The sequence below is a fragment of the Myotis lucifugus genome, unplaced genomic scaffold (genome assembly GCF_000147115.1).
Source record: "Myotis lucifugus unplaced genomic scaffold, Myoluc2.0 scaffold_891, whole genome shotgun sequence".
Classification (NCBI taxonomy): domain Eukaryota; kingdom Metazoa; phylum Chordata; class Mammalia; order Chiroptera; family Vespertilionidae; genus Myotis; species Myotis lucifugus.
In genome coordinates this window covers 74886-88625 of record NW_005871939.1, presented here as the reverse complement: position 1 = coordinate 88625, position 13740 = coordinate 74886, and the positions used below count along the sequence as shown (strand labels likewise).

Sequence of the window (13740 nt, the reverse complement as noted above, 5' to 3'; positions counted from 1 at the left end):
AAGCCCCCTACTGGGGGTGGAGCCCACAACCTGGGCATGTGCCCTGACCGGAATCGAACCGTGACCCTCTGGTTCATAGGTCGAAGCTCAACCAGTGAGCTGTGCCGGCGGGGCCAACCCCTTTTTCTTCTTCTCCCCAAGGACAAGGGCCAGCTCTTCACAGGAAACCCTGTGTGTCTTTTGAAATAATATGTTTCCAACTGATCTCCTGCTGGACAAGGAAATCCACCGTCTTCCTGGTTGCACTGATCCGATCAATTGCTTTAAGGGGTCCTTGGTCACAGGGAGATTCGGAGCCAGCTGAGCCGGGCGCTCCGCTCTTCTTGGGCAGGGGGTTGGCCGCTGTGGTTCGCTCAGGAAGGGAAGGTGGAGGGAGGATGAGATGCCAGCACCGGGCGCTGCTGCGGAGGCTGCGTCCCCCGCGGGCCTGACTCCATCCCCCGGGGGCCTGACTCCATCTGTGTAAAGGGATCTGTGCTGCTGCGGCGGTGACGTGAGGATGAGGAGATCCAAGTGCATGCTTCACGCAGACTCTGGGGCCGGGAGCCCCGCCTGTTGGAGCTGAACCTTCAACCAGATGCTGCCTCGCTGGCCCCAGGCTCCCGGGGGCTCCACCTCCCACAGCGCGCCCGCTTCTCCGGGTGGGCCAGCAGGAACTTCCTACAGACTGAGGAAAGGGGCCCTCGGGATTTTGATTCGGGGGGGGGGGGGGGCGCGGACACCCCTGCCCCACACGGAGGCCAGCCCAGCCTGGAGTCCGCCGGAATGGCCCCTTCCAGTCCTTCCTGCAGCCCAGCCCGCCCGGCGCTCTGCTCTGCCCCATGCTCCACGCAGCCCTGTCATCATCCCCCCTCCCCGTCCTGGCCCTTGTCCATCCCGCCTGCATCAGCTCAGGAAGCCACAGCACAACGCCACGGACGGACGGACAGGGGCTTAACCAGGACACTTATTGGCTCAACTCTGGAGCCTGCAAGTCCAAGATCAAGGTGTCGCAGGGCTGCCTCTCTCCTCGGCGGGCAGCCCCCTTCTCACCGGCCCTCACCTGGCCTCCCCATCTGTGTCGTCCTTATGGGACCCTTCTCACCAGTCCTACTGGATCAGGGCCCTTCATTACCCCTTTAAAGATCCCATTGTCACATACAACCATTGGGGTTAGGGCTTCAACATGAGAACTGGGGGTACCAAATTCACCCCCTAGCCTCACCCACCTCAGCACTGTCCCTCCTCCCGCCCGGGCCTCACGGGCCTCCTCTTCTTAGCACCTTCCAGCTCATCCTCTGTGGACGCCTCGAGTCCCAGTGCCCTCAGGCTGGGCTTTTATGCCCACGCTCCCAGGTGAGCACTGTCACCTGCCATGTCCCACATGCAGCCGAAGGGGAACCTGCTCCTGGTGCCCCCGGGGCCCGGGGGCCCTCTCCTGGCATTGCCGGCTGGCCAGCCAGCAGCACAGACGGAAACCTGGGCCCGAGGCCCCTTGTCCAGCCCAAGGGCAGCCGGCCTGGCCTCCGCCTGCAGCCGCTTGTCTCCCCGCAGGCTGCCTGCCCCCACGTACTGGGCACGGCCTCTGCCCGCCAACCGCTGCCTCCCCTCCAGCCCTGGGCAGCCTGCAGCCAGGCTAGGAGCTTCACACTCCGAGCGCCGGGGCAAAGGCAGGCGGGGCCAGAAACAGATCGCTGGGTTCTGTGGCTCTCAGGCCTGGTGTGGATTTGCTTTTTTTGTTTTGTTTTGTTTTTTGAGATATGTTTTTTTATTGAGTCCAGAGAGGAAGGGAGAGGGAGAGAGAGATAGAAACATCCATGATGAGAGAGAATCATAGATTGGCCACCTCCTGCACTTACTTCCCTTACTGGGGTCGAGCCTGCAATCCAGGAATTGAACCGTGACCTCCTGGTCATAGGTCAACACTCAACCACTGAGCACACCGGCTGGGCTGTTTTTATTACACCTAAACCCAATGATTTCCCAGGTTGGGCAAGGTCTGGCCCTTGTGATAAAGGCTCGTTTGTGTTCAAGCCATGAGAGGTTTCTCAGAAGAAAGAGGTCCCCCATATGTGTCACCTGGATGCACGGGTATCCCTCCCCCTGACCAAAGCTTCTCCCTGACACAGGTGGGGTTACCTTGGTACATGGCGGGAGAAATCGGCCAGCTGACCCCTAGGGCCTCGTCGTCGGGGAATGTCTCGCAGAAGTCCCGCAGCATGGCCACGCCCAGGCCCTGGCCGCGGTGTCGCCTCCGGACAAACACGGTGTCCAAGACGGGCAGCAGGTAGCACGTGCCGGTGCCATCGCCGCACAGGCTGCCTGCAGGGGAAGTCAAGAGACACACTGTCCCCTGGGCCTGTACCAACCTGCCAAGACGCCGCGGGCACCGTCTTCACACACTAGCCACCAAAGACAAAACGACATCTCCCCCGTCCGCCAGTTCTCCTGCCGACTGACTGGTCAGCCATGTTGTTTTATTTTTTGTTAATCCTCACCTGAGGTTGTTTTTTCCATTGATTCTTAGAAAGAGTGGAAGGGAAGGGGAGACCCAAAGAGAGAGAAGCATCGATGAGAGAGACACATTGATTGGTCAACCTGGGCCGGGGATCGAACCTGCAACTCAGGTACCTGCCCTTGACCTGGAATCAAACCCAAGACCCTTTGGTGTGCGGGCTGACGATCTAACCATTTAGCAACACTGGCCAGGGCTATAGACAGTATTTTAAAAATGGCGTTGGACCCTTACCTCACACCATATAAAAAAATTAATTGAAGATGGATTCAGACATAAATGTAAAGGTTAAAACCACAAAGTTTTTGAAAAAAAAACTTCACAACCTAGCCTAGGGTTAGGCAAACAGCTCTTAGATTCAACACCAAAACCACAAACAATGGGTCAATCGGACTTCACCAAAATAAAAAACCATGTACTTCAGAAAACAGCAGTAAGAAAATGAAAAGACTAGCCAATAAGAAAATGTTTGCAAGTCAAAGTCCTGATAAAAAGACATATCCAGAATATATATAGAACTCTTACAATTCAATTCTTTCAATAAAATGAAAACAAGCAATCAATAAAAAATGGACAGATGATCTGAATAGTTTTAATACAATTCATTGTATCAATCAATGGAAACATACTCAATATCCTTAGTCACTAGGAAAATGCAAATTAAAACCACAGTGAGCCTGGTCGGCGTGGCTCAGTGGTTGAACATTGACTTATGAACCAGGAGGTCACCGTTTGATTCCCGGTCAGGGCACATGCCCGGGTTCCTGGCTTGATCCCTAGTGGGGGGCGTGCAGGAGGCAGCTGATCAATGATTCTCTCTCATCATTGATGTCTCTCTCTCCCCCTCTCCCTTCCTCTCTGAAATCAATAAAAAAATATTTTTAAAAACACATAGTGAAACAGAACTTTTCACCTACTAGAATGGCCATAATCAAAAAGACATGCAGTACTTAGTGTTGACAGGATGTGGAGAAATGAACCCTCATATACTGCTGCTGGGAATATATAATGTTACAGCCACTGTGTCAAATAATTCGGCAGTTTCTTAAAAGGTTAAACTTAGGCTTAGCAAACGCCCCAGCCCTTCCACTTCCAGGAATCCATCCAAAAGAAATGAAAGCCCACACCCACGCCAGGCAGGTACGTGCACGCTTCCAGCAGCTTATTCATCACGGCCCCAACCTGGAAACCCTTCAGGTAAATGCACAAACAAAACGGGGCACACTCACAGCACGGAACGTTACTCAGCAATAAAAAGGAATGAAATACTCATCTCTGCTACCGTCTGGATAAGCCTCAAAACACCATGCTAAGTGAGAGGAGCCAGATGTCAGAACAGAAGCCGCAGAGCGCACCCGTCCCTTTCGGCGAAACGTCCAGGAACGTCACAGTGATGGGGACAGAGCAGGTCGGTGGGTGCCTAGAGCTGGGTGGAAGCAGCCACTGACCCACACAGGCACTTTGTGGGGTGCTGGGCTCGATCCCCAGTAGAGGGTGTGCAGGAGGCGGCTGATCAATGATTCTCTCTTATCATTGATGTTTCTCTCTCTCCCCCTCTCCCTTCCTCTCTGAAATCAATAAAAAACCTTTTATTTTTTATTTTTATTTTTTTTAAAGAAAGCACATGAACAGATGGGTACCAGACTTATTGGGGTGATCACTTCGTGAGGTATATAAATGCCTACTCACTGTGTTGTGCACCTGAAATTAATATTATACATCAACTATAATTTAAAAATAAATTTAAAAAAGTTAAAAACTTTTTAAGAAAGCAACTCTAAAGAGACCGATCCCTTTGGCAAATGGCACTTGCCCCGGAAACTGAGCCCCGGCCTCCCCCTGACCCCGCTGTGGTGGCGGCCTCCCCTGTTTCTGAGGTCCCAACCATGACTCTCAGCACGCAGTGTGCTCCGCACGCGTGAGCCACCGGCAATGGTACTGTCCTGGCAGCTAATGGTAACATTCCAGAGAAGAAATGAAAAGCAAAGAGCTTGTAAATCACTTTACACCATTAACTGCAACGTGGCCCAGGCTGGGAACCAAAGGGACAGGTTTCAGCCCTTCTCCAGCTCGAGGAGAAGCGGGTGAGAATGAGGTTTGAACCTTGGGTTTGTTTACATGACAGCCGAGTTAGTGGTGCCTGCTGTCCCCGGAGATTCTCCCCCAGCAAGGCCTGTGCTGGGGGCCCGCGGGGGCAGGAGGCCACCCAGAGCAGTGGTCACCAACCTTTCGGACCTCACGACCGCTGACCGAGAGGGCCCGGATGGCCGTGGCCCGGCCCGGCCACTCACCTTTCGCTTTGGTTGTGTAAAATCCGACCGCGGCTCCGCCCCTCCACAGGATTTTAGCCTGCTCCTTCCCAGAGTGAGGCAAGAAGAACATGGCGTCGTCATCCAAGTTCCTCTCCAACCTTCCAAAAATGACGACGTTGAGGACGAAGAGCACAATCCTTTCCCCGAATGACTGGACCTTTGAAGGAAAGCAGAAAGGGCCAGTGAGACGGAGGGGAAAGCAGAGGCAGTGGATCCTGCGCTCGGCATCCGCCCGCGGTCCTTCTCATGCACGAGGCCAAGATGTGCATCGTTTCTCACGGAGGTTTCACACCCGTGACCTTCACACCAGTCGGCCCCGCCTGCTGCCATCCGGTCCTCACCACCTGCCGGGTGGTCCCGCTTTGCAGGTGAGGAACTTGAAGCTCGGAGAGGGTAGGTGACGCATTCACTGATTTCCTGCCTCATTGCGAAGAGGGCTGATGGCAGCCGGATGGGGGCTCAGCAGGGACAGGCAGGCCCAGGGACAGGCCGGGCCGGTGCACCTGCTGAGCCGGCCAGCGGCTGCCTCCTGCCCGTCATCCATTAGAACTGAGGCTCTGGGAAAGGGGAGCTTCATACAAATGGTAATGTTGGGTTTTTTGTTTTAAATATATGTTTTTATTGATCTCAGAGAGGAAGGGAGAGGGGGAGAGAGATAGACACATCGATGATGAGAGAGAATCATCGATAGGCTGCCCCCTGCAATGCAGGCATGGGCCCTGACTGGGAATTGAACTGTGATCTCCTGGTTCGTCAGTTGATGGTCAAGCCCTGAACCACGCTGGCAGGGCTGCATTTTATATATATTTTTTTTTAATATATTTTATTGATTTTTTACAGAGAGGAAGGGAGAGAGATAGAGAGTTAGAAACATCAATGAGAGAGAAACATCGACCAGCTGCCTCCTGCACATCTCCCACTGGGGATGTGCCCGCAACCAAGGTACATGCCCTTGACCGGAATCGAACCCGGGACCTTTCAATCCACAGGCCGACGCTCTATCCACTGAGCCAAACCGGTTTCGGCTGCATTTTATATTTAATACTTGACCCTTAGATTTTCTTCACCATCATGATCATGATCATCATCTGTGGTTGTGGCTTCTTGGTCCACATTTGCAACTTCAACCTCTCTGAGCCTCCGTTTCCTCGGCCGGTCTAGGGAAAAGACCACCTGAGTGGCGTCTGAAACATTAGTCTGCTTTTCAACGGCTCTGCTAACAAAAAGAAGGCAGCTTGCAGAATCCCAGCAAATGGTACACAGCGTGCAGAGCCAGTAAACTTATTAATTGGCCCAGAATGTGAAATATTTCACCTTTATCTGGAGCCAAATCTTAGATGAGAAAAAGATTTGTGAAAACCTCACCAGCTAATTCTTTTTTTAAAATATGTTTTTAAAAATTGATTTTTAGGGAGAGAAGAAGGGAGAAGGACAGAGAGATAGAAACATTGATCAGAAGAGCATCGTGGATTGGCTGCCTCCTGCAGGCTCCCTACTGGGGATCGAGCCTGCAACCTGGGCAAGTACCCTGACCAGCAATCGAACCGGCGGCCTCCTGGTTCCTGGGTCGATGCTCAACCACTGAGCCGCACCGGCCGGGCCACACCAGCTAATTCTGAGAAGCCACCCCAATTCAGTGTCTCAGACAACAGCCAAATCAAGTTCAGAGTTAAGCATAACGACCCTGTTACAACACCCGGTCGGTGTGATGTGGGAGGTTATAATTGTCAACTTAAGGGAAACATCCAGTCAAAAGCTGGCAGCAGAAGAGGAGAGAAAGAAAATGCACTTAATCTGTGCAGGTTCATGACGGGGGGAAATAATGTGGAGAATGAGATGCCGACTTAGAAACGTTTCTGGAAACACAAAAATAAGACCCGTTCTAATCCCTAAATTAGGGCCACTATTTATGTTAACAGAAAGAACATTAAGCAAGCTTTTTTTTTTGGTAACTGGTGAAGAAGAGCTCTCTCAGAAACAAAATGTAATTAAAGGGACGGGGATTTTACAGGGTAACAGCAAGATGACTCTTAAAACCTTCTGCAATGTCCATTCTAAGTGGCAGCACCTCACCTTCACCAGGCCTTCTCTTGCAGGGTCGGAGGTCCTCAGGACGTCTTCGGTGGCCCACCAGGAGTCCTTTAGGTAAACAGCCACGACTAGAGAGAAAGCCAAGAGGAGGTGATGACACGCACCCAGCCAGCCGGTCACCAGAGGCGGTGTCGGCAGCATGCAGCCGCTGCTGCCGTGCAAGGGAAAGGTTATGCCTGGTAGCATCTATGGTTCCTCCGTGTCTTTTCATGGCTGGATTCTCAACATTCTTTTTTAGCGCTGAATCGTATGCCATTGAATGGATGTACCACCGTTTATTTCTCCTGTGGTATTTTCTCTATACCCCTTATACTGCCATTTTTATTTTCTTAAATATATTTTTTTTGATTTCAGAGAGGAAGGAAGATGGAGAGAGACAGAAACATCAATGATAAGAGAGAATCATCGATCAGCTGCCACCTGCACACCCCCTACTGGGGAATCGAGCCCGCAACCTGGGCATGTGCCCTGACCGGGAATCGAACTGTGACCTCCAGGTTCATAGGTCAACACTCAACCACTGAGCCACGCCGACCGGGCTGACTGCCATTTTTATACCTGCTTCTCAAGCCAGGTGTCTGAGCCCAGGGGGTCCAGAAGCCACAAAATAAAAAGATACATCTTCCCAAACTCTGTCCGCTGAAGAAAATGGCAACACGGAGGAGAAAACAAAAGCCTTCACCATTCAATACCAAGCTCACGACTTGGAAGCCACGGTCTTCCCTGTTTCTCTCTGCCCTTTGAGGAAGTGTGGTGGGAAGCTCGGTGAAGACCAGGCCACAGTGGCATTAGCCAGTTATTAACCATAACTCTGCCCAGCCAGCCCCTCCTCTCCGAAGACCCACGGCATCCAATCCACACGTCAGTGGCATGTCATCGGCGAATTATATCAGCCCCAACCATAGTCCCCAGGTTGACGGAGCCGGCTGGGAGCGAAGGGCCAATTAAATGCTTGACATCTGCCTTATTAATTCAACGAAATTCATGTTCAAAATGGCACCTACCGGAACGCACAGGAGCCTTATAAAGCCCCCAGGATCATTCTTCTTGCTTAACAAGATGAATCAATAGGAGACGTCCGATTAACTGACAGTGTGTCGCTGGCACACAGATGTTGGATGTACTAAGACGGTCTCAAACAGGAAAGCTGTTAGGTCTCGGTGTCTGGGTGATGCCTGGGAAGCTTCACGGCGGGGGGCAGGGCATGCATTAGTCACACAAGTTGTCACCAAAGACACGGAACTGCTTTTTTCAAAATGAATCTTAAGCTGCTATGTAACAATGAGGAACAGGCCTAAAATAAACTGCCCTCCAAACTGGCGTGGCTCAGTGGCTGAGTGTCGACCTATGAACCAGGAGATCAAGGTTCGATTCCCTGTCAGGGCACATGCCCGGGTTGTGGGCTCCATCCCCAGTAGGGGGTGTGCAGGAGGCAGCTGATCCATGATTCTCTCTCATCATGGATGTTTCTCTCTCTCTCTCTCCCTTCTTCTCTGAAATCAATAAGAATTTATTTAAAAAAGGAAAGAAAGAAAGAAAAGACGGCTCTTGGAAAATAGAATCAGCCCTCTGGAGAGTGGCAGCATCTGGTCAGAAAAGCATGATACCAGTTGAGAGGGGACAGGAAGCAGGAACAGGGCGCAGCCCTGGGAGAGAGGCCGTGCCCGCTGGACATGGATGGCATGCTGCAGACCCCGTCCAGGGCATCTGAGACCCGGGGCCAGTGAGATCGGAGAGTCAGAAAATGGTTTTGAAGGGAAAATGCGATTCTGATCAGCGTCCCCTGGCTCCGGACCCCAGGCACCTGCAGCCAGCGGCGTGTGCAGGGGTGACAGCCGTCCACGGGGCACGCCTCCTCAGGGAGGTCAGCCTTGCTGAACTAATTTAATTTCCTTCTCCCTCCGGGTGACAGGTGATGCGGGCCACAGAGCACATGTCAGGAATGGATTTCATTCCGAGACACTCCAAGGTTCCCCGAACGAGTCAAGACAGCGAGGTCCCTCAGGCTACCTCCCCGGGCCCGGCTGCCCGGAGGCGGCACGAGCCACGGAGTTCAACTCCTGAATGCCTGCGCGGCGCTGCCCCTGGCGCCCGTCCTCGCCCCTGGGAGCTGGCAGCCGGGACAGGAAGAGACCTAACCAGCCCTCCAATACGGGGCAGGGCACGGGAGATGCGGGATCGAGCTGGGAGCCCAAGTGTCACGAGGACCCAGAGGGGGAGTCAGTGCTGCTGAGGGGTGTTGGGGGAGCGTCCCTGGGAGGCCCCCAGCTTGGGCTCTGGCGTCACTGGGTGAGGGAGGCCACAGGCAGCTGATACACAGCCTGGAGCTGAGCAGAGACAGGGAAGTCCCATGCCCCAGCCCAGGAACCAAGGAGGGGGGAGTCCTCCCTCTCTCTCTCTCTCTCTCACACACACACACACACGGATAAAAACACATGCACAAACACACATGCATGAGCAAAGTGTGCGCACACATGCATGAACACGCATGCACACACATGCACACACGTGCACAGGTCTTATCTCCCCGCACTAACTGCGAGTGGTCCGCGGACTGGCCCAGGATCAAAACTTCCTCAATCACAACAGAAGGGGCTTCAAGTCCCCCTGCTGCCTCCCCAGCTCCCCCCCCCCACCCGGTCCCCCTCCTCACCATCACTCCCCTGGAGTCCAAGCCGCCACTGCCCCATTACAAATCTAAGAAATATGTAGTCCTCCCCCCAAACCCAGCACTGTTAAACCACAGTGACGGCCATCTTCGCCAAAGCAAAACACACGTCCGTCCCAAGGGCTGTGGGGCTTCACGCCACACGGGCCCCGCCCGTCAATCATCTCAGGGGAGGGGAAACACACGCGTTGACATAGCAACTGTCACATCGCATTACGCGCTACCATTTCCACGCAGATGTCTTCCTTAAAGGGAAGCCCTTCCCCAGATGCCCGTGCACTCGGCGCCTCTCTGCCACGGAGAAGGGAACATCTGGCTCGCAGTGTGCTCGCAGCGTCAACCTCCCTGTGGCTCTCCAGCAGGAAGCAATGTGGCCGCCATGAGTCTAGGTTTGAACTCAAGGAAGATGGCGCAGGATGGGGTGCCTGGATCCGGAGGTACAGCTCGACTACAAGATGTGGGGGGCGGAGAGAAACCCACACCAAAGCCAGTCGCGCTAGGAAGGGAGTCTTCACCTCGTCGGGCTGGGCCAGGGCACGCACAGCGAGCGTCTCAGGGCTGGGGGAGCAGACAGCCCGGCTGCAGGGGCAAAACCCCAGAAGCCTCGAGACACTTCCAACCCCCAGACTCCGGCTCCATCCTCTTTTTAAAAAAAATATATATTTTTATTAATTTCTGAGAGGAAGGGAGAGGGAGAGAAACATCAATGATAAGAGAGAATCATGGATCGGCTGCCTCCTGCACGCCCCACACTGACACGTGCCCCGACCAGGAACCAAACCATTGACCTGTGGGTTCATAGGCCGACCCTCAACCACTGAGCCACTTGCATGAACACACGCACAGACATGCACACACACACAGGGGAGGGTGGCCAGCAGGCAGCTGGATACAACCATCAACTCGGAATCCATCCCTGACACTCGGAATATTTTCCTTGGACCTTCCCTCTTTTCCAAATCCCACTAGTCCCCTGGAAAGAAGGACATGCCTTTGTTTGTGGGAGGCTGTTTCCCTACGTTTAAATCCAACTCTGTGCCATAAATTAACGGGGAATAAAGAAGAGGAGCCCCAACAAGAGCCAACATGTGTCCCTAAAGGACAGAGCTGTCCCGGCGAACAGCCCTCCCATCGGGGCCCCTCAGCCCCCGGGAAACAGAATTCTGTTTCCAGCACGAACACCCTTTTGCTTCTATGAACTGGAGTGAGGGGCGTCACAGAAAGGGCCCCCCAGTTCTGAGGTTCCCTGGGTACCCCAGGGGCGCCCCTCACTTTCCACCTCCCACCCCTCCTGCCCCACCACCCACCTGCCCCAAACGCAGCCCCGAGGAGGGCTGGCCCCAGGCCCTGGGTGTCGCAACCCCGCCAGGCCCGGGACAGCTCCTCTGAATGTTTGCCTTGGCTCTGCCGCCGCTGCAGGCCTATAACGGGAACGCTTTTCCAGGAAAAAAATCATCATTTTTCGACTCCCTGCTTGTTTTTCTCAGGGTGCAGATGACACGCAATCACCAGACACGGAAAAAAACGTAGCAGCCATGTGAAGGACGAGTGCTATGCTCGGGCACAAAGCGTCCCGGAGGCGGGCTGGGGGGGAGACGGTCTAATCGAGGGTCTGGGGCGGGGGGGGCGCTGCATGTGGCAACACCTGCCCAAGAGCCCCCTCAGTCCCCCTTCTCCGGGAGGCCTGCGTCCTTTCTGCCCCACAGCCCCCACCTCCCCTGCCCACGACTGTCTCCCCTGTGAGCGAGCGAAGGAGGAACCCGAACACCCTCTGGGAAGAGCCCAGAAGATGTAGGCGACCCGATCCCTCCTGACGAGCCAGAAGCAATGGTGCCATTAGGAGCTTGGAACTTTCCGTCCATCCCCCGGCCTCTGAGGATTGAAGAGGGGTCTGGTCCGGTGGTGACACGAAGCAGCCTCTGGTCACAGAAACAGCCAAGAATGAGACTCACAGGGGCCCAGGGCGTGTGCCTCAGGCCACCTGTTGGGGAAGTGCCTGCCCAGCTTCCTAAGGGGGCTGGGAAGCTGCAGTACCGCATGCTACCAGCAGTCGGCGCTGAGCCGGGACTGCCGGCAGCCAGGAAACTCGCAGCCTGGATGCTTTTCCTTTGCTCTTTGCTCAGCGGGTTATGGAAGTCCCTGGGATGGACTCCACCAGCTCATCAGCAGCTAACGCACACCGAGGGCTTCTCCATCAGCTCTGCTGCTTTCACTTCCATCGAACCACGAACACACTCACACACACACACACACTCACACACACGCAGCCTTTACACATACAACGGAAATTCACAGAGCAACCGGCGACGGCGACCTCCACGGTCACGGCTAAGCACGCGTGAAAAGACACGTGTTGAAAGCTGTGCGAGGAGCTATGCCACCGCCGGCCCCTTCCAGGTCCACCTGCTTCAGGCCACAGAGGCACGTTCACACATCGTGTCTGATTCACAGGGGTGGGGGACACCTGAGATGCTTTTCGGGAACCTCGCAAAGATCGCAGCCACCACGGCAGAGCCCCTGCAGTCTGGGGAACAGGGGGGAACTTTATTTAAAGTGCGATCACACGTATAAGGACAGGTCAGCGTGAGCCCTCTTGGAGCGTATGGACATTTACTACATTCTTGAAAACAAACAACAAATTGTGTAATTAATAGGAAACAGATTCACAAGAGTCGGTCATATGTTAACATTATGCAAACTGTAGCTGAAGACCTACACCCAGAATATTATTAAATGCTGAAAAAAGGCGGGGGTGGGGGGGGGGCTTGCTGGAATTTGGATGTGTTCTTCAAGTCGGCAAATGACATTTTGGGCATGTTTGACAATCTGTTCACCGAGGGGTTCCTGTGGGCACCCCGTGTTACTAACTTGTTCCTTGTCTCCAGCCTGGAGCTGGAGTCCAAGTTCAAGGCCATGGTGAAGGCCTGGTGTTATCCCAGACCCTCTGTTCATGGAGACCAGGTTTTGCCAGATGGAAATGGATGTCCTAACCTTGATGGGGAAGCCTTCACACACAGCTCAGCCACCCCAGGCTCCCGGTCAACACGCCTGCAACCCCCAGCCAGCCAGCTGAGCACTTGAGTCTCGGATTGGCAACAAGAGACACCTTTCCCTGGTCAAGGATATCACCAGATGGCAAACCCCAGACTAACACGCAGGCGAAAGGCAAGCTTCTATGGGGCGGGGGGCAGGGGGGGTGGTGAGGTGTGTGTGGAGAGTTGATGAGACCCCGTTTGCAAATTGCAGTTAAAGACCTAAACCCCACACTTTCACAAGATATGTCATTCAAGGAAGGATGACTAATTAAGGGCTGGTTTGGGTTTTTTAATTCCTTATTAAAAAGACCATACATGCCTGGCTAGTATGGCTCAGTGGTTGAGCGCCAACCTATGAACCAGGAGGTCACAGTTCGATTCCCAGTCAGGGCACATGCCCAGGTTGCGGGCTCGATCCCCAGTAGGAGGCGTGCAGGAGGCAGCTGATCACTGATTCTCTCTCATCATGGATGTTTCTCTCTCTCCCTCCCTCCCCTTCCTCTCTGAAATCAATAAAAATATATCTTTAAAAAAATCAGGCCTGAACACCACCACTGTGGGCAAGAGTGTATCTAGTGTTTTTAATGCGAGTCATCAGGACATGTCGTGAATAGAAATAATGCACTGTTTCCTCTCTAAAAGCTGAAAATGTATCCTTCTGCTTGACGTTGTAAGTCCAGCCCCAGTGTGCCACCGCCGCCTCCTAGGTCCGTGGTTGGCAAACCGCGGCTCGAGAGCCACATGTGGCTCTTTGGCCCCTTGAGTGTGGCTCTTCCACAAAATACCATTGTGCGGTCGGACACGTACAGGGCGATTAATACTTAATGGACTATGCGCAGAGAACCGACAAAAAAGAAAGAGACACCCTCCCCAAGCGGGGGGAGTCCCCAGGGGTTTTTTTTTTAGCTGTTTGGATGCACCCCCCCAAAGGCCCCGGAAAATAAAAGAAAATTAAGCCTGTATATTTCGAGAGACATAACGTTCGTACTTTCCGTGTATGAGGAGAGTATGTCTTTATCATCAGACATATTTCTGAAAGCTCCGTGATCTCATCTGTTGTTCTTCTGAGATTGTTGCTTGATAACTTTTAAATGTTAAACTAACCAGCTTTGGAGTAATGTCTTAGCTAACTGCGGCAAC

The 13740-nt window shown here is 53.6% G+C and overlaps 1 protein-coding gene across 1 annotated transcript in view; it reads right to left on the bottom strand.

Annotated features, from left to right (window-relative positions):
• Positions 1 to 522: 522 nt before the first annotated feature.
• Positions 523 to 13740, bottom strand: part of FAM169B (family with sequence similarity 169 member B) — a 24489-nt gene continuing 11271 nt past the window's right edge. The window contains 5 exon segments of the mRNA XM_014448659.2: positions 523 to 644; positions 647 to 667; positions 2119 to 2301; positions 4786 to 4963; positions 6880 to 6965. Coding sequence (XP_014304145.1) covers positions 523 to 644; positions 647 to 667; positions 2119 to 2301; positions 4786 to 4963; positions 6880 to 6965 — 590 coding nt within the window.